Genomic DNA, 20524 nt, shown 5'->3' on the forward strand with positions numbered 1-20524 from the left:
AAGAGAGAAAGAAGAAAGAAAAAGACTCCCAATCTACCCAGCAGCCTGTGACAGTCGATAGCATCGAGCTGGAAGCTGGCGCCGTTTGCTTCGATTACGCGTTTTGGCGATTCCCGTTCCGTGCCGTGGAAACCGCCGCTAATATCCTGTGGGGCACTTTATCGATTATGCTGATGGGCTTAAATTAAAGAGCCGTTTGATTGGCACAAAATTGCTTTCACGTCGGGTGCCAATTTATCCTCCCCGCCCCCTCGACCCCTGCGTGTGCGCGTGTATGTGTGTGAAAATGAGCATTGATTATCGGGGCTGATTGGGAAAAGCGAGCGTCGGGGACGTTTGATTCGAATCCCTGCCAAAGTGTGGCCCCACCACTCGTAATCCGATTATTCCCACTCCCTCCCCCCGGGTTGTCTGGGGAGGATTTTCACATCACCACCCCACGCTTCCGGATCAATCATGCCAGCGGGATCGATTAACTTGTTACCGGTTGGAGAGGTTATAAATATTCATGGCCTACTACAGCACAGCAGCAGGTGCCGCTAGCTGCAGAACGTCTCTAAGGGCTGCGTTAGGTGCTCACTGCACCGGTACACCGGTACACCGGATGTGACGCCGACGTACGTAGGGTTTTAAATCGAAAATGAAAATTTAAACAATGTCCTTCGAAGCCTCCGTGTTCGTGCACCGGTTGCTCGATTGCCCGAGAAAAGGCTGTAGCTGAAACGTTGTTAAATTAATGTTAACCCACCGAACCCACACGGGCTCCTGCTGTGCATGTTGAGCAGCTGATAAGCGGCTCGAATTGGTCCTACCTTAGTCTCGTCCTTCCATTCCCACCAGATCTACCGATTGTTTAGCCTTTCTTTCGGGTCACTCCATTTGACAGCTGCCGTCTGCACACGCTGATGCACAAACAATTCGGTGCATTTGCCACCACACAATGCCGGCGGCTGAAACGACGAGCCCTTGCTCGGGCTGGAAACTTTGCCAGGATACACCGTCGGTTGTGCGGGTTTGACTTGCGGAACGGTGCGAACGACGCCACGTCGTTCAGGATACCGTTTCGTGAGCCTTTTCATGGCCCAATCTGGCCGAAGTTGAGCCGCCCATTTTCCCTGAGTACCGTCTGTGTGTCGTTATGCCTGTTGTTATGCTTCTCGAGGAAAACACTGCAAGCAGTATCAAGCCGGCAACGCATTGCCACCGTCACCAAAAAACCAGCATCCGGACAGGTGTGTTCGTTTGGAGCACCGGCACATTGTTGTTTTGTGGCCTACATCCGCGCCATTGATTTGGTCGTCGAGCGAGCGTGGGCGAGACAATCCTCGTCACTTTTATCTTCCCACAAACACACACACACACACACACACGCACACCGAAAAGCAATCCGTCTGCAAGCAGCATATGAATAAGCGCAGAAAAAAAATAGCATCAAAAGTTTTCATTCTCGGCCGTCTGCAACGAACGAGTCCGCGGATGATTGGGAAGGGTTCCGCGGAATTCATAATTAATTGTGCTCCCTGTGCGGCTCGTTTCGCGTTTCGACATTCCGAGCTTCCGAATGTCACCGGTGGTCCGGTTGTTGGATTCGACTACATCAAAGTTGGCGTTCCCGCGGGAGGTTGGGATTTTTTTTCCCTCTTCCACGCGTTTGAGTACGAAAATAATGGCGAATGTTGAAAGTCAAATAAACGTCGCATATACGTGGCCTCAAGTTGCCCGGGTGCCCGATGTAGAGCAGGCCTGGGGGTGAATTTCGGTTTCATTTTAGTTCTCGTTTTTTTTTAACTTCATTTTCTTGCTCGCTCTCACCACCGCATGCGAGCGGTATGGAAATATCGTTCCCTTCAGTGATTGCAATAATATTTGATGACGTGTTGACGGTTGCGAGTGGAAAATGTGCCCGTCGACGTTTATGAGCATTTTGTTTCATCACATTTCGGAAATCCTCATCGAAGCAAGCGTCCCCGGGCGGGTTTTTCGAGCCCGTGATGCGAACGACCGGCTGACCTTGGATTCAAATTCAAATTGGAAGATGTTGGTTGGGAGCGACAAACGAGGGAAGCAATATCCAGCGAATCCAATACCATTACATCCCGCCACCCGTTTTGGGTTGTTAAATCGCCCCCAATCGTTGGCTTGCGAGGGTATTACCATTTGTTTGGCAGCCACTGTACACTGTGGGAACGAAAAGACACCGCAACAAGGTAGCACGATTTATTGTCCCGGCTCGCAATGCTCACAATTCTTCCAATTTTCGCCAAGTCGCGCCACGGCGCTGGTGCTGCAATACACCTGAGACAGGAATTTATTGTTACGAGCACAATTTTGATGGATTTTGATGCCTTTTGCCGTAAGCCGGGCTTCGGATGTCATTCGTTTGTGAAGGCGCGCGTCGCTGAATTTTGGGAAAAGCCATCCTTTTTCCCTCCCCGGGCTCAAGTCCACGGAGGTTCCGGATCTCTGAAACAGACTCCGTAGATTGCTTTCGCCATAGTTGGGAGCACGAATTTAAAGTTTTAATAGTTCCCTTGCGCCAACCCACTTCCCTCGCGAACGGTTTGTAAACGCGTTTTGCTATCTTCATATCGTCTTCCCGCTGACTGGCAGGCCAACTTTAATAGAAATAGATGCACAGACGCTTATTCGCACGCGTGCAACGGAACGAAGAGTTATCGCCGCCAGAAAGTTTGAGTAGATTGATTACCATCAGCGGAACGAACGGCGCAAGCAAATAAAGTTTTGATGCACAAGCCACGGGCGGGCGCGTTGGTTCGTCCTGGGGGAAAAAAACTCACACAAAAACCCTCTCCCTGGCAAGGACTCGGTACACTGCGGGTGGAACTGGGTTCGTTGGGCAGGCAAGGTACATTTTTCCAGCTGGAAAACTTTACCGATTGGCAGCCTGCGGGCTTCGGTGCTTTCCACCCAGCGGAGAGAATTTGCTGCGGGAAATAGCGGCTGAACGTAAAATGATATATATTTTTTGTTGTGGAGGCGGATTTTCAACGACGTGGTGTTCCTTTCGGTTGCTTGTACACCACGCGGCTCGGTAGCTGTTGAGGTTCTTTTTATCCCCCCCCCCCGAGACGGCTGCAATTCCTTCGAGCTAGCGCAGCATAAGCTGTTAACAACCAACTAGGATGCATTTAAAGCCATCAAAGAGCGAATGAGTAGGTGGAACGTAAACATGAGCCGTTTAGAAATAAAAAGAAGGGAAGCGAAAAGAAAGCGCACTTCAAAACTTATTCCTATTTTCTTTCCTGTGCCTGTGAGCTGGGATCGGTAGGGGTGAAGCTGGGAAAATTGAATTCCAACCTGACCGGACGGATTATAGTAATCACATTTTCCCTCCATTTGCTGGCTCCCGGTGTTTATTCCTATTCCGCTTGCCGTTGCTTTTATTGCCTAAGTTTTACTTCTCTGCTCGTACGGCTTTACTTTTTAACGCTACTCACATCCCAGCTGTTGCTACTGAGCTTATGAAGTGCGCCGAAACCGACAGGCAAGCTCGAACAACGCGGCCAGAATGAATGAAGGAGGCGCCTGGTGCCGTGTACAAAAAAATATGTTAGTTAATGTGCTTCTTTAAAACACCTCGTAAAGGCGTCGTCAGCAAGCGTAGATGGAGCCTTAAATGTGTGCGGAGACGTGAAAGCACACCGTGACAAGTGAAATACGAAGAGATGGGTTTTTGAAAAATAGTGAAGAATAAATAACATTAACACACAGTGCCGACTATCGGTATGGAGTAATTTTTTCCCCCATTTTCTTTCGCATGCAGCGCTTGAATACTCGTATAAAAGAACGCACACACGGGGTAAAAGTTGGAGCTCAAGTTTTTTTTACTGTCGCCTGAAAAAAGGTATCAAAAATCGCCCAGAAATTAACCGATGTCAGCGAAAATTGCACACCACTGTTCGTAGACGCGAGCTACCATTTAGATGGCACAATTTCCTTCTTCACGTCCGCTTAGCACCATCAGCGGAAGGATAATCCGCCATGGTCCGTGTCTAGTGTGCACCCCCGGCGATGTGCTCCATTTTTTCCTCCTAACCTCCTCCACCGACCACTCTCAATCTCGCCCACGTCACTCGGTAGTGCCTTTTACGGTCGATTGACAGCACATTCCGTCCACTTTCATGCACCATCTCGCGCGTCCTGACGCACACAGCATCCCAGAGGATGACAAAAACTCGTTGTGTGTGTGTGTGTGATAGAGAAAAAAGGAGCGGAAATATTCCCGAAAAATGTCGCCCACATTCGCTCCCTCCCCCTCCCCAACACCCTTCCATTTGTCTCTCTACAAAGAGGTGGTGATGTGTCACGTTCAGTATTAGTTAGCCCAAAACCAGCGAACCCAGGGTGGCGGGATCGAAAATTCCCGTACCGCTTCCGGCTTACTTGCGCCTCCAGAACTCCCACCACCGATCCAGTCGAGGGGGGTCGCGTGAGTGGAGAGGAGTGGAGATGATGGAGCGCTTCCACGCTTAAGTGAACGGTTGCGAGTAAACAGAGGCTGGTTTGGGGTGCGCCATTGAAGCCAAAACTCGATGGTGGCGAGCCAAAAGTTCGAGCCAGCACCGAGACGCCATCGTCGCTGGTGTGCGCTCGATTGGTCGTTTCTCGATTAGCTTGGTTACTAAATGGCCGATGGCAGCGGGGGAGGCCTGTGAATAAGGGCGAGAAATACACACCAAGGCAAAAAAAAAACCCTCTATTCGTGACACGTGTGCACGAGAACGGGAATCTGGGGCCATGTACTAGAAACAACCGGAAGGCGTGCGTTTCCTTTTCTCTCGCTTTCCTTCCGAGAATATCAAAGCGAAACCAATGGGAGAAGAGCATAAAGTGGGGGGAGTGTGATGTGCGAGGGCGGAAAAGGATGGTAAAAAAAAAGAAGGAAGACAGAAAGGAACAAGCTGAATGAGTGGTGTGTTAGTTTTCGTACGATGAGATCACTCGACGGCGCTTGTTAAACAAGCTCGGTACCACTTGATCCTGTTCGGGTGCTCACCCACCGAAGCGGAAACGCAACAAAGGAAAGCAAACGCCGATCGATCCTCCACCCATCAGGACCAAACACTCCCCCGCCGGGAAAACTTGTGGCGGGGAGAATTTATTTCGGAAAGTAAAGCAAAAACACATCTGCTTCTTTTCTCGCTCGCGTTATTATTACCTTTTCCTCTCAACTTCCCAGGTTACCATGGTAACCACCCCGTTGGCTTGTTGTGTTGGAAAGGGAGAGTACTTTTCCTTTCTCAACTCCCCCCCCGCCCACCCTCCCCCCACACACAGCCTCCCGGTGGTCCGATCCGCTTGACTGGCAGTTGAATTCGCTTCCCTGTTTGCAAATTTTTCTTTCTTTCACCTCGCCTCGCGAACACGAAAAAGAAAACCCGTCCGTCCGCTTCCCTGCGTCATTAGCGGGCCACCTGCGCCCTTTCCGTCGGCAGACGGCCAGATAAGGGTCCGGGGACCGGGGTGGGGGGCGCATTTTGATGCCCGGAAAATTGCCAACGGACATCGAATACCGGCGACATCCGGAGGGCGCGTGTTCTGCCCGAGCCACGTCAAAACGTGTTGAATGGTGGAAAATTCCTGGAAGCGACCCGCTTTTCCGCATGTATTTTCCCCCACCCGGTCGGGTCGGTCCACGGCGCAGCTGGCAACCATTAAGCGGTTGTCTCACCGCGCACACCTCGCACTTTTGCGCGTCCCACGCGTGCCCTTCCGCGGGACGAAGATGAAAAATAAAATCCCTTTGCGCTTTGTGTGGGGTTTCCCACCGAAGATCGGAGGAGGAAGCCAGCGGGGAAGGTAGCCCCTCGAAGTGGACGAATGGTAAAGTGTCGGATGATAAGGCTAACACGGAGACGCGCGAGCGAAGGAAAAGAAAAACCCCCACACAGAACGGCGGTACAACGGCGCGAAAATACACGCTTGCTAGCAGGATATAAATAAAAGTGTGCATAAAAAAGAGAGAAAAAGAACGGAACATGGCGCACGGAGGGAAAATAATCACCGAAAACCCGCAAGCGAAATGCCCGGAGTGGTTGGCCGCTCCTGGCTGGGAAATCGGATCGAGTGGACGTCGAGATTTATTGTGCCAAAGTGGAAATGCCACTGGAAAGTGGCGGGAGAGATGGCTCGGGATGGAGTGAAAGTGTGTGGGTGAAAGAGAGAGTGAGCGAGTGTGAGAGAGAGAGCAAGAGAGAGAGATAGAGCGAGAGGACGGAACATAGGAGTGAAGCATCCGTGAGTCCGTGCGAAGGGAAAGGAATCATATTTACACCTACCTCTGCTTGCAGCTCTCGCTTTGTGTCCAGCGCCCTGCCACCCAATAGGGGAGGTTTTCCCTTTTCCACCCCCAGCTCACCCAGCTGGTGTTCTCGTGCACCTAATTGCCCCTGGTCCGCTTCCCCTGGTTCCGGCGGGTTGCGTGCCGGAGCCAATCTCTCCCGAACCGGACCGATGTATGTAATAATGATACTGTTGGCAACGGCACGGACCTGTCAGGAGCGGGAAAATATGAACGGATCGGCATCCGCTGGGATTTGGTCACAAGGGGGAGGGCGAGGGGGGAAGGGGGGGGGATGAAACCCATCCCAATGGCGGGGTGGCCGGAAGCCGGAAGACGGATCGCCGGGTTTGATGCGGGCACGGTAGGGAGCGAATTTTTGCGGCACCTGGGCGAATTGAATTAGGCGAGGTTTAGTTAGAGAAAGTACAAAGAGAAAGTAGGATTAACCTGATAATTTGGCATCCACTATGCGTTAGCAAAGGATTTACAGGATGAGAACGTATTCTTTATGGGACTTTAAAAGCTAACCATGTACAAATAGTCTTATTCCAGCGACTTTCTAATCATTGAAAAATAATTCCAACTTGATTTGTAATAAATCTACAATTTGACGATCTTCACTAGCTTACGCAGGATTGTTGTATAAAGCATGATTGTCGCATATGTTGCTACGTAATGTCATGCTAAAAATGTAGTTTTCAGCAGGATTAAAACAAAAACAAAAGCTCTCCAATAAATGCGTATGCAATCACGTGGCGGTGCGTTTCGAAGCCGCACTGTATCAAAGCAACCCGATATTCGAGGGAGTGGTCTGCCCAGAGCGAACAGACCCCGGCACGTTACGACCGAGTGTCCTTGCGTGCCAGAAAGGGATGCAATGTCCGCACAGGCACAGGATGCCATGAGACAGAGGGATTGGAAAACGCCACCGGCAGGGCAGCTATGCAGTTTCGCTACAAAACATTCGGAATGTAACAAAATTCTCTCTCGTTCGCCCACTCGCTCGCTCTCTCTCGCTCTCCTTCGCCCACACACACACACACACACGGCCATGCTCTCTCTCTCTCTCGCTCGCTCGCTCGCTCACCCGCACTCCACCAACCCTCACCGCACGGCTCTCCAAAAGCTGCGGTTACCAGAAGTCAAACCGAACCAGGGCTGGTATTTACTAACTGGGCTGTCGCGCAGCCGGCGCTCTGTTGGAGGCGCGCTAGTGGGAGTTAGTTTGTAGCCTCTAATAGACTACGGGACGGGAAAAGGGAGCCCCTGAGCTGCGTCTTGCTCTCACCCACCCACACACACACACGTGCGCGTGGTCTCTTGTGCGCGTCCGCGTGGTCCCGGCGGTGCGGGAGGGATAGATTTTCGCGTTTTCCAGCGCGTGTGTTTCTCTGCGATCGATTTTCATTGCCTCCATTTCGTCCTCTCGGTCGGCGGGGTCGGTGCGGGCTTGAGGTGGGATGGAGATGTTGGAAAGGTCCAACATCATCCCCCTCCACGGTCTCCATTGCTGGCGTAAGGCCAGCGCTTCGACCCGATTCCAACCGTTCGCGTTACAGTGTCTCGCGTGGTCTCAAGCGGTTCGGTTCGGTTTCCGGTTGGGGGCTCCCGTTCGCGGAAAACATAGTCGCGGAAAAACTCGCGCCCAACGCAAACCCGGCCGTCGGTTGGCGCGTACGGAATCCCGCGGCGTCTAAGCATGGCCCGAGGCATGGAACCAGCGTTTTCCGTCGGTACGTGCTGAAGTACGCCGCCGAGGATCCGAGATCCGGTTGCGAACCGATGGAGCCGCCCAGTCGCTCGTGAACCGTGCGTTCTCGTACACCGTCGGTCGTTTGGTCTGTGCATTTTTGTTTGGGTGCGTTTTGGTGCGTGTTGTGGCAAACAAACACCAGCGTCCTGCGTGTGGACGTGCGTGAGAGATTTCCGGGTCGCTGTGATTCTCCGGCCGGCAGCGAGTTCCGAGTTCTTCGGAAGGTCCGCGACTGCTGTCCGATCGACACGTGGTGGTTGTGTGTGGGATTTTGTGGTGAAAAGTACCGTTAAGTGTGACCGGAATAAACCGCAGGTGAATGAGGGTTTGGGAACGGTGAGTGGCCTACACGGTGACGGTGGGAAAACGACGCTCAACAACATCAAAAGGAGAAAAAAGCCCACGGAAAGCTCCATGTTGCTCCAGCTGGACGGGGATATTGGGGAGGTGCCGGTTCGGCGGTCACGAGGAAGTGAAGAATCCACCACCCCACCACCATCACCACCACCACCCACGAACGACACCACCCACCCGTACGCGGACGTCCCGATGGCGGCAGTTCCGGTTCCGGCCACCGAACAGCCCGCCCGAAAAGTCGACATTTTGCTTTATCCAACAGGTGAGTAAGTCACAGTAAGTCGGCGCGTACGGCTTTTTTTCCGGCACGTTCGGACACTGACCACACGCTGTTGCGCTGTTTTTTTTTTGGTGCAGTTTCACCGGAAACGATCGTCGTACCGATCCTGTCCTGTATCGTTGGCTTTCCCATTTTCGCCCTGCTCGTCATCTGCTGCCTGCGGCGAAGGGCGAAAATTGCTCGCGAACGCGACCGGAGACGGAACTTCGACCTGCAGGCCAACACCATCACGCTCGTGCGCTTCAACTCACACCACCGTAAGTCTCGAGATAATGTCATCATTTGCTCCCCCCTTGGAATTGGGATGGAGGGCCGGAAAAACTTATCCCATTTCACCGCACCGGCAGGACGAAGCAAATAAAATGCAAGGCAAAGGACCACTTCTGAATTTGTGACAAAAATTTGAGTGTGTGTGTGTGTGGAACCGGCATTGGCAAGCCGGCTTCCGGGTTTTTTGGTGACGGGTTTTTCCGAAGAAACGTAGCGTTTAGCCAAGCATGCGGTGACACTGGGACGTCGAGTTTTCCATCCAAGTCGCCATCGCCCAGAGCGAGCATCCTAGCGACCATGGTGAGCGTTTCGGTTCGCTCGAGTGGTTCGATTAATTAAATTTTGCATACAAAGCCTACTGCGGCCCTAGTGCGGCCCGGTCAAACTTTCCCATCCACCGAGGACGTGCGGCGGCCCAAATTGAATCAATTAGGACGTGCCGGTGAGCTGCCCGAACGCTTCCAGGCTGGGCTGGGTGGGATTCAAAACGCCCCATTGTCGACGTCAGCGCTCGTCCTTATCGGTGGCACTTGTCTCTAGAAGTGGTTGGGTGATTAGGCAAAGTTTTTCGGCTCGCCGGGATGGAATGAAAACTGATAAAAAAAAACGAAGCAACACGCCACGGCCGGTGCTGGGATGCCACCGATAGCGAGCGAAACGGGACGAGAAGGACACGCCACAGTACATGAATCACGTTTAATGGAAGCGCATTCATTCGACTGAAGCGATACAAGCGCTCTGTTCGCTCGGTGGGGCCAAGTTCATTGAGATTTATCGTCTCAAACGTAGCATCCCTTTATGTTTGGGATTAGGAAAAGCTGCTTTCAAGGCGAATGGATGAGGTCCGGGGGGGGGGGGGGGCTACTGAGACGGAGAAAGGGGGCGCCGTAAAACCGTAAATGATGGCTTATGTGTGCACCAGCGCTCGCGAAAGCACAAAGCAGAAGGCTAATGGTGGGGCGACTCGCATTAAAGGCGAAGGCAAACAGAGCAAAGAATCCGAAGATCATTCCGCGCAATCTTTACAGTAAAACTTTTATCCTTCGTAATGCCCAGTGCTCCCGAGCCGGTCGGTTCAAGCGCCTAAATGTATGCACGTATGGCGGAGGGTTGCGCAAATGGGGTGGCATCGAGTTGGCCTTGCCAAGGGATCTCGGTTACAGGTTTACATTGGTTTTGAGTGCTTTTGGACCGTGCCAACAACATTGCACGAATTGAGATAGCATTATTTGAGTGCTGTTAGAAGTTGTTCGAGCAAACAAAATACCAGCGACACAACAAAGCGACACGCGATGTAAGCCCTTTTTTTCCTGATGCTTTTTCCGGTCGATTAGAAATGTGACACCATCCGGGAGTCCATAAATAACGGTGCCCATAAATTGTTAATATTTTACGCTCAAATTACGACCCACCATATCAGATGGGGAGTGTATAAAGCACTCTGACCCCCGGTGTTGTTCACGTTGTACGTCCTCGCATGACGTCCTTATGCTGGCGGGTAGCATAACGGGAGCACAATTCGCTCCGCTAATGTTGATTAGATTAGCATCGGGCTAATTTGAGCCGGCAAAACATTGGACCAAGCTTCCCAGACTGGTGCATGAATGCTAATCCTGGGGGCGAATGAATTTCCCATTTCCCACCACGGTTGCATGCAGCTTCCTGCTCGCAGTCCTTGGGCAGGAGCCGTAAAATGGCACTGCCGTATTCTGCGGGCTCGCACCATTGGAACCACTCGCATGATTTCCCAATCGCACGCCCGGTTATGAATTTATTAGATAAATATGAATGTTTGTATAAATCTGTGATAATCTTGCATTATTTTGAATTTGAAAATTTATTCAAAACATTCAAAAAGTGGGGCTTCTCAATGATACTCAATGATAATCGCATTAGATTTGACAAACATTTGACAAATAAACTTTTTCTTATCCACCAGTGTTAAAGCGCAGCGTAAACCCACGACAAGAATTGCATTGTAGCTTGTATTGGATTAAAAATTGATATCTTAATTTAAAAAAAATGCAGTAACACAAAAACTCTCAAAAACTTAAAATGATATCGATCACCGTCCTATCATTCGATACTTTTCATTCGCGACTCAAGGAAAAACATTTTTCAACAGATCCATCAAATGAAAATTAAAAGCGCGCGACGCTGAGCGGAAGAATTTTAGCGTTGAATTCTGCTATCTAAAAACCCACAAATAATACCAGGAGAGCATGAGTTAAAGAGGCTGCAACCAACCGAATAGATATGACGCAATTAGTGATCTCGCTCCTGCGCTAGCAGTTCAATCATTAGCTCCCTCTAGCGTTATCAATCCGTGGCGGGGCGTGATTATCCTTATCCTTTCTCTTTTGCCATCGATCGCCATCGTAATTCTAAGTGCACTGTGGTATCTTGAGGGGCGAAAACTATTAAATTACGAGCGGGTTAAAATTACTTAGCTGCATATTTAAGTTGCTTATGATGTACAAATCAAAGTAGAAAACTGTGTGCGATGAATTTTTTTGACATAAATGAATTTCATTTCAAAACTAAATGATATTGAAGCGCAGATTAAAAACAATAACCTTTCAACACGTATCACTCCATAGCGCATCGATGATCGATTGGCCCAATCACGTTGCTCGACCAGAACAAGAAAATGCCTCATTCTTCTCGGTTCTTGGGACCGATCTTGATCTACTGTTAGCTGCGATCTTTCACGTGTATCCGCCCACGCCCGCCATTGTGAAAATTTTGAATATGCAAATAATCATTTAGATTCAAGTAGATGTAAGTTTTCTCACAATTTCGATACAATATCTCACCAACATCGTTCCGAATGAAACCGCGGACCTTAGCTAGTGTTCGAATAAATAAATCAACTACTGTATTAATAAATAATCGATTCATAGTGTGCTCGAGCAGCCGCACCCGACCCGCAGTTTGTGGCAAATCGTAACAAGCCCGAATGTGGCTCCAGGATGTGACCCCAGGATGTGGCGCTAAGATGTGGCCGGACGAGTCATCTGGCTCGAGGCTGTCTGCTGGTGGCCATCGTAACATTAACGAAGTGGCAATTACTCCCATTTAGATCGTGTCCCGATAAGGCTTCGGTGAGGGTTTATCCCCACGAGGGAATTCTCCTTGCCCGTGCGTCGGTGAAAATTCTGCCATCGGGGCTTTTCCTCTCGGCACACTTTTCCGAGAGTTTTCGTGAGGGTTTGGCCTGTTTCGGTTTGGGGCGTTTGTGTCGTTTCGAAGCCATACTTTCGCATAACTTATGCCACGCGATTTCCATGGCTCAGATTGCCTGCTTTCCCATTTCCCGGTCGTGACCATGGGCGAAGACTTTCCCGCTAGTTTTCGCTTCGCCTGTGCCTTTTTCACGCACCTCTCGACCGAAAGTTGGCGGATTATGGTGGAGGATTATTTACGATTGCTTTCCGTTTTGCTGGATGGATGTTCGTTTTGCGGTATTGAGGCATTTGGGCGGCTTGGAGGGATTTCCTTCCATTTTGTGCTGATTTAATTTCCCTTTTATCATGCCGAGGAGCCAACTCGGGCTCGGTCGAGCGCTTGCGGAGCTCGAAAACCCCACTCCACCCTCCCAAGAACACAAGAAACAAAGCCCGGTGGCAGCATCTTCAAACGAAATCAACGCTCATTCAATTCGGAAACTTGTTCCCCCGGAGCCTTTGGTTATTCGCCTAGCCCCCCTAGCGTAATCCACGATGCGCGACGGATTGGGAAATTTATTTTGGTAATTTTACATTCATCACCGCCCGCGTGATTCTGTTTTCCGTAGCGGTTCTCATAATTTTCCTCCCTCCCGATCGGGTGTTTAAGGGCACGATTTAAGGTGTTTGCATGGCCGGAGGGCTGGCCGCGGGCTTCGCAATGGAAACTTCACCATCGGGTGCAAATTACATTTGTGGATATTTATGCGGCGTTGTTTGAATTTTTGATTCCATTTTGCGAACCGTGTTTGTCTGAGGCGTGTGCGTCTGCCATGGATAGGGGCGTATTGTTTTTCCTCCCACACGTTGTTCCGTTGTGCCTTTAATGTGACGCTTTTCCCGCTAGCGATGGGTGGCCTGAAGGTGCCGATGATGTGCTGCCAAGGACGCACAGTGTCCCTTTAACTTCCGGCCCATTGCAAACGGCGTTCGGCCACTCTCACAAAAGCCCTTCACCACGCGTTCGTCCTCATCGTCGAGGGATCGTTCCCAGTGGAGATTGAATTCCGAGAAAACAAGCTGCCCATTGCTCCACGATGCCATTCATCCAGCGCTTGCGAACGTTCCCTGGCGTGGTTTGCGATGGCATCTGGCATCGATCCGACGTGGGAAATGGGCCGCCAGCCCTTGGGAAATGATGCTCCGGCACGTGGCCAACGGCAAGAGGCGTCGAGTGTGCGGCTTCGTGAATGAGGCTCGCAAGGATTACGCGAGCAAATCCCCCACCAAGGGCTAGTCGACTGGTGGGGGCTTGAAGTAGAAGGGTTTGCGTCTTTAGGTTGTGGTTTGGGCGCACTCGCTGATATTACATCCTGCTGTCGTGTGTTCGTGGCTTATTCAACGCCCTCTCACTCTTTTCACTCATCCTTTTCAACCAACAACAGTCAGCAACCAGCGGTCCATCCTGCTGCAATCTGGCGATAGTCTGAGCCGCGGCTATCCGTCACTCGATTTGGACACGGTGTACGAGGAGAAGAGTGACACGCACTGCAGCAGCCAGGTAAGACGATGACGTCATCGTGCCCTTTAGCACCCACTCACGGAAAGGGCGCTTCTTTTTTTCTCACCTTCCAGCTCGACTCTCCGGCTGCCCACATGCTGCTGACGGATTCACCCCCGGACTCGGACAACGAACAGTGCTAGCAGTTGGAGAGTCCGGTTCGGGATCGGGCACCAAGCCCGGATCCGGCCGGACCGTTGCTTGGACCTCCACGCACCCACACCATCACCGGTACGATCGCGACGGCCGCATACGGCGCGTATGGCAAGGATCGGGACGACACGGTGCTGGAACTGGTCCGAGGTAAGAGAAAGCGGTTCCGTAACACCCGACACAAGCGCTTGGCCGTGTCACACAGTGAGACGAACCTGAGTGGGCTGGGTGGGGGTTACGGGATGGAGCCAGTACAGGAGCCTCCCAAACCGCCCCGGAAACCTGTGCTCGGTTATGCGGCCAGCTTCGACGAGTCGGCGACGGAGGTGAAACGGACCGCGAGCAAGACGCGAAAAAAAGCCCCACGGGTGCAGCGGCAGCGTGAGGTTAGCGAGGGGATTCGAGCCCCGCTGTGGTCCACGCTGACCCACGCGCAGACAATAAGTGACTACGAGTTCTGAACGCCGGTGGCCAAAGCCCTCAGCCAAAGGAGACAACGCTCGAGGCAGCCCTGATTGACTGGTAGATAGACATGAGCAAGATTTCAAACAAAACTAGCAGCAGCACATGACTCGAGGGAAAGCGCGAGATATTAATTGTTTCAATTCCACCCAATAGAGAGGGTATTGTTAATTAGAACACGTGTTGTGTAGGAGTACCTATCGGACTGTCGAAGAACACCAGTTTCAGCGGGAAACATAGCGACGCGCACTGAAGTGCCATTCCATGGACGCAATAAAAACGTAACGGGTTAGGAAAACCTTATTTAAATCGTAGCTAATCATGTTGAAAATTTTAGCAGACGGACGAGGGAGACAGAGAGAAGAAGAAAAAAACTTTAAAGCATATAAGCAAACGTGCAACAGCTGTATAATGTAATGACAGCGAGGACAAATAATTCCAATAATCCCGTTTACACGTGCGCCAACTGTAGCTATACATATACTTCTATCTATATACACGCATGTAGCATATATGAATGTTATGAAATCAAGTTTTTCGCTGCGCAGCATAACACATTGTTCAAATAAGCAACGGTTTCCTTGGATGTTTGGCGTGCTTTTTAGTGTTAAATTTTAAAGCAACAGGATATAAAAATGCGCCAAAAATTGGTCAGCGAAGCAATGGCATACGAGCCGTAACGAATGTGGCAATGGTAAGACTAAATACATATACAAAAACAGAGGAAGGATATATTAACTACTAGCATACGTTTGGGGCTTGTTCGCTAGCTTCGCGAAAAGCCAACCGGAAAGACGGGTCCGTTCGTGGTTTCAAAGTATTATGCATAATGGATGTATGTATTCTTTTGTCAAAGAGGAAAAATAAACATTTTGTGGAAAGTTAAATGTTAAACCGTCCCTCCCTCACGTTCCATGATCCGAAATCTCGCAATAAAATGCACTTGGTTAAATTGTGGGAAAATCTGCTATATTTTGTTGCCACTTATACGAATTGGGTGAGGTTTAGCCAAATACCGAACACCGAACCCACAGAAAGGGCGCGGCGTGCCTCACTTGCTTACTTATAGAACTCGTGTTCCGTTTCGTCTTTCTTGATATTGTTTTTGTATCCTTTTTCGAAGTCCTTAGCCAGGACAATGTACCTACGGAAGAGCAAAGGAAATGTGTTGGTACGTATCCAAATGTGATGCGAATTCGACGGCGATCGTACCTATTTTCGCGCACCGCGTGCATACCGGCCTCCTGGCAGATGGCGTTGATGTCAGCGCCGGAAATCTTGTCCGGTCGTGCGACAAAGTCCTCCAGGTCCACGTCCTCCGAGAGGTTCATCTTGGCGGTAATGGTGGAGAAGATCAGTCGTTTCTGTCGCCGATCTGGCAACGGGAATTCGATCTTTCGATCGAGACGACCCGGTCGCAATAGGGCTGGATCAAGCGTATCGGCACGGTTGGTGGCCATGATCACTTTCACGTTCGTCGTCTGATCGAACCCGTCCATCTGGTTGAGCAGCTCGAGCAGGATGCGCTGCACCTCGCGATCGGCACCAGTTTGCGCATCAAAACGCTTCGTCGCAATGGCGTCGATTTCGTCAATGAAGATGATAGCGGGCGAATTTTCCTTTGCCAAACGGAACACATCACGCACCATGCGTGGGCCTTCGCCGAGGTACTTCTGTACAAACTCAGAACCAACCACGCTGCAACGAAACCAAGAATTACGCACTTTGCTCCATGGAGCTCGAGCACGGATTACTTACCGAATGAAGGCTGCTGTAGTGTGGTGGGCGACGGCCTTGGCCAGCATAGTCTTTCCGCATCCAGGCGGTCCATACATCAGTACACCGCGTGGAGGATCGATACCGATCTGCTTGTACAGCTCGAAATGCGTAAGTGGCAACTCGACGGCCTCACGAATTTCTTGCTTCTGCATGTCCATGCCGCCGATGTCCGAGTATTGAACGTCCGGCTTCTCGTCTGCTTGGAGCATGGAAATCGAGCTATCCGCCTCCGGTGGCAGTACATCGACCAATGCATTGCTATGCTTGTGCAGGGCTACGCTGGCCGAGGGCTTTAGCAGTTCCCGATCAATGGTGGACAAAATGCGCACATAATAGTTGGAACCCGTCGTCGAACCAACAATTCCGGTGTTCTGGTCGACCGCTTCCAGGAACTGGCCGATCACCAGCGGTACCGACTGTATGCGTTTGACTTCTTCCTGCGCGTGTAGATATTCCTTCTTTAAGTTTCGCTGCTCATCCTTTATGTATTCCTCCTGCACCTCTAAGAACTCCAGCATCTTTTGCAGCTTCTGTATAATCCCGGAGAACGACCCGAAGCAAGATATAGTAATTCATGTGTAATCAATTCTTTTTCAATGCACAACTTACCTTATACTTAATGTAAAGATCTTCCTCGAGAGGCTCATCCAGCGAATTTACAGCGTCTTTCATGGTTCTGGTGTCTGATTCGTCCTGTTAACGTAGCACACAAGCGAAGAGATAATCTCAATGACAACAGCAAAATTTTGAAGTGCAGCGACCAAGCGGGCAAATGCAGCTGCTATAGAACTTACCTTATCGGGAATTACCAGCTCAGTGTCGATCATTTTTGCAGTTTTTTGTTGATTATTAAAGGAACAACGGAAACAAGCAATGCAATGACTCGGATGATTTTTGACAATTCAAGCGTCCACAAATGATTTTGACAGCTGTTTGGTTGCTTGTTTCCAAGGTTCTTAGATCTCGAATAATTGATCGATAACTATCTTAACGAAACTGTAGGCAATAGCGTGAAATTCTTTTAAAGAAAAATATTTGTTTTATAGTTTATCATATTAACAGGACAGCTGGTATTAATTTGTAGTTACTGTACTAAAATCAACTTTCTTTTTGATGTCGACTATGTCGATTTAAACCGCATGAATTGTTGTGACTGCTAGCTGCTGTCACATCACTCTGCATAGCCTAACCTTTATACGTCATGTATCGGCCGGGAAAATAAACTCGTGCGAGAACGTTGTTTGCATTTTTGTAGTTAATCTTGTGTTACGTTATTAATAAATCCTGAAACCATGGGTAGAAAGGCTTCCTCCGAGTTGCGGTCACATTTACAGGCGATAAATGATGAATTGGAGTTTTACATTGAGCTTTTCAATGTTCCGGAATCAAAGCATGGTAATGATCGGTGTACCTAGACACGTTTCCGCGTGTTCTACGTATCCCAAACAAACAGATACAGGCGGGTAGATGTGGCTTTCTTTCAATCATTTGTTTTGTGAAATCATGTTTTGATTTTCACTTTCTAGAGGACATCGATGAATCTGAATATCTATTGGAAACTGAAGGAAAACCGAAAAAACTTATCAACAATAAACCGGAGGATTCAGACGAGGAATTGTCTAACCGACAGGACGTTAAAAAAAATAAGATCATTGGGAAGCACTTAGGAAGAAAGAACAAACAAGGAACAGACAGCAACAAATCAGAACGCAAAAAGTTGAAAAAGGAAAAGATGCTAAAGAAAAAGCTCAAGCAAATTAACCTAATGACTGTGAAGCAGGAACAGCAAAGGAGCAAACTGATCGAGCATAAACCGCTGGAGGTTAAGAACGAGAAGAAGACTGGCCAGATGTTCAACATCGATGGCAAGATGGTATTCTCTAAATTCCAACTTGATGAGCACGATAAACCTAAGAAAGGTATGTGGCTTGATTACACTGAGCTTGGTTGACCAAATCGGCAATAATGGGCTTTGTTTTGTTCAATTTTAGGTATCGATACGGACACGAAAAAGCTATTGAAAAAAGTAACCGACAACAAAAAGCAACTGTCGGAGCTGAAGCAATCTGGTGAGCTGGAGAAGTACGCCGAAGTAAAGCTGAAACAGGCGTGGGAGAAAGCGATGGCCAAAACCGCGGGACAGAAGGTACGATATCGATATGCGTATAAGGCCACCTAACTAATGGCGACTAATTGTAATTTCCTTGCGTCCCTTTTCCTTCCCACACCAAGGTACGAGATGATGCAGAACTACTCACAAAAAAACTGATCCAGAGGAAGAAACAGGTTAAAAAGTCGAAGGAACAATGGAAGGAACGAGCACAAAAGATTGAACACCAGCAGAAACAACGGCAGAAGGAACGAACTGCCAATATTAAAGAGCGGTCGCAGAAGAAGAAGAACAAAAAGCTTAAAACTATGGCAAAGAAGGGCCGTATTATACCGGGATTCTAGAAATACACGTCCTACATTTGACAAGGAAATGCGTTGCTCAAGTGTTTCAACAAAAAAAAATCAAAATTGTCACTCTACTGGCCCTAATGAGCACCTGTACCGATAGACCAAATCCTTACGGGTTTGTGCATTCCTCCAACGACAACCCTTCTATGTGTTATTACAAACTTCGCTTCCGTTTTCCATCGTGCGCCAGTTGAATGAACTCTAAAAATATTTGTTCAACGACGTGCCATTTTTTCTCGTTTCGTGTCGCTTCAAACACACGTCACGCTTGTCGGCATACGTAAAAAAACATCGTGCTCTAAAGAACACTGCAGAACCACCCAAGAAGGGGGCCACGGGTCGCGTAAATGATTCAGGACTCGTTGTCCTGCGTACTCCATCGTCCCGAGCACTCTCATTACGCTCGAGACACCGAACGGGGCATCGTACCCTTCGCCCGATCACGGACTCCATGTATCAGGAGTGGTGTGTTGACCTTTTTTTTGTTAGCCGTTTGTCTTATTTATATTTAAATAGGATGAGCTAGTTTCAGGATGTCTATTTTTACTCGTTAGGACAACAGCATGCTCTGACGCAGGCACACGCACACTCACACACCACGCTCTCCTCTCCGGCTGGAGCATGGGCGAAAGATGGTGGCCGACGGCATGTTGCAGGGTGGCGGTAAAAACAAACCTCGCGCCAAGTGCCATTTGCATTCGGCCGTTCAGCCCACCGGGCGCCTCAGGATGCGACCCTTGAAATGGCCCTTGATGGCGCCTCAGTCCCGCCGCGCTTGAGTGCGCCGTTAGTGGGCATTGGCATTGGAAAGGGCCCGCTGCGCGTTATCATGTTTACACTCCCGAGTCGCAACTGTCACCGTCGCCGCACATGGGACACACACGACTTTGTCTCCCTGCCGGTGCGAGATCGAGCGACTGTCGATGCCGAACGGCACGAAGCTTCTCCTTTGTCCTTCTCCTGCTGGTTACGATGGCCGACATTGGCGCGTTTACGTCAACCTCAGCCGGCGTGCCAAGCGTTCGTGAAGGGGATGGGCCAGCTCCAAGCAAAGGCAACGGGCCCGCCAGTGCGCATGCTGCAAATCCCGATTGGGCGTCCCGGCGGCTAGCGGTAGGGCCGGGAACACGGAACACGGACCTGTGCTTTGATGTGTGTACACTGTTGGCCGTAATCACTGGCACGGAGTAATTCGGGCCACATTCCCGGCCACCGTTCCCGGCTGCTCTGACGTCATTGCGATGTTACGGGGTTGCTCTCGCTCTCTTTCTCTCTCTCTCTCTGGTGCGCGCGAGTGGGTCGCCGTTACTTCCGTGCCGTGTAACGAGAGGAGGGAACCGTGCCAAGGGAGGCGCCTAGTATGGAGCGCGGTACCATGCGCCTCCATCGTGTCAGGCAGGTTGCCCGTGAGCGAGAGGGGAGAACCGGAGCGGAGAAAGCTGGCAGTAAGTAACGAACACGGATCGACATAATGCAGGAGAACGAGATAAATGGCGCACATTGCGCGCGTTCGTCTGTGTATGTGTCCGTTGTTTGTGTCCATGGGTTGGGAGCGAGTGAGCGATCGGTGTTGGCCGTTCGAGTTGTGGTTCGGTTCAGTTTGGGGCTATTTAAGAGCATGAGCAAATGCCAACAGATAGCGTGAGCGGCCAGACGACAGCGTGATTGAAAAGCGCCTAGAACAAAGGCACGGGGTGCGTAAATGATTGTTCATCGCAAGCTGTACGCTACCTTTGTTAGCGCGGGGTTTTCGCTAGTAAATCACGACAAATGGAGGTCGACATTAGGCGCACGTCGCTTTCAAGACCATTGGTGGAAACATGTGACGGAATGTGTCAATCCACGGAGAAGGATGCGTTCGTAGCAACAGTAGGCTTGGAAAAATAAAACAAAAATGGCATCCATATTCCACGGTGGGCATGAATTGAGAAAAAGCAACCATCTTCCCTGCCTGAATGGGGCTTACATTCTCTCCTTC

General features: G+C 50.1%; 3 protein-coding genes across 3 annotated transcripts; 2 read left to right on the plus strand and 1 right to left on the minus strand.

Annotated features, from left to right (window-relative positions):
* The first annotated feature begins 8471 nt into the window (after nt 1-8471).
* Nucleotides 8472-15158, plus strand: LOC128721402 (uncharacterized). Its single transcript, XM_053815157.1, has 4 exons — nt 8472-8676; nt 8772-8951; nt 13577-13692; nt 13767-15158. Exons 1-4 carry the CDS (start codon nt 8472-8474, stop codon nt 13833-13835), a joined length of 570 nt encoding a protein of 189 aa, XP_053671132.1. The 3' UTR covers nt 13836-15158.
* A 102-nt stretch (nt 15159-15260) lies between these two features.
* LOC128722124 (26S proteasome regulatory subunit 6B) lies at nt 15261-16913 on the minus strand. The gene is made up of 5 exons (XM_053815958.1): nt 16881-16913; nt 16696-16779; nt 16066-16616; nt 15520-16005; nt 15261-15451 (listed from the first exon to the last, which is right to left on the minus strand). The coding sequence occupies exons 1-5, from the start codon at nt 16911-16913 to the stop codon at nt 15367-15369; spliced, it is 1239 nt and encodes a 412-aa protein (XP_053671933.1). The 3' UTR covers nt 15261-15366.
* A 393-nt stretch (nt 16914-17306) lies between these two features.
* LOC128731865 (surfeit locus protein 6 homolog) lies at nt 17307-18540 on the plus strand. Its single transcript, XM_053825016.1, has 4 exons — nt 17307-17481; nt 17613-18005; nt 18078-18232; nt 18319-18540. Exons 1-4 carry the CDS (start codon nt 17379-17381, stop codon nt 18538-18540), a joined length of 873 nt encoding a protein of 290 aa, XP_053680991.1. The 5' UTR covers nt 17307-17378.
* Nucleotides 18541-20524: the final 1984 nt, after the last annotated feature.

The sequence above is a fragment of the Anopheles nili genome, chromosome 2, assembly GCF_943737925.1.
Source record: "Anopheles nili chromosome 2, idAnoNiliSN_F5_01, whole genome shotgun sequence".
NCBI lineage: Eukaryota > Metazoa > Arthropoda > Insecta > Diptera > Culicidae > Anopheles > Anopheles nili.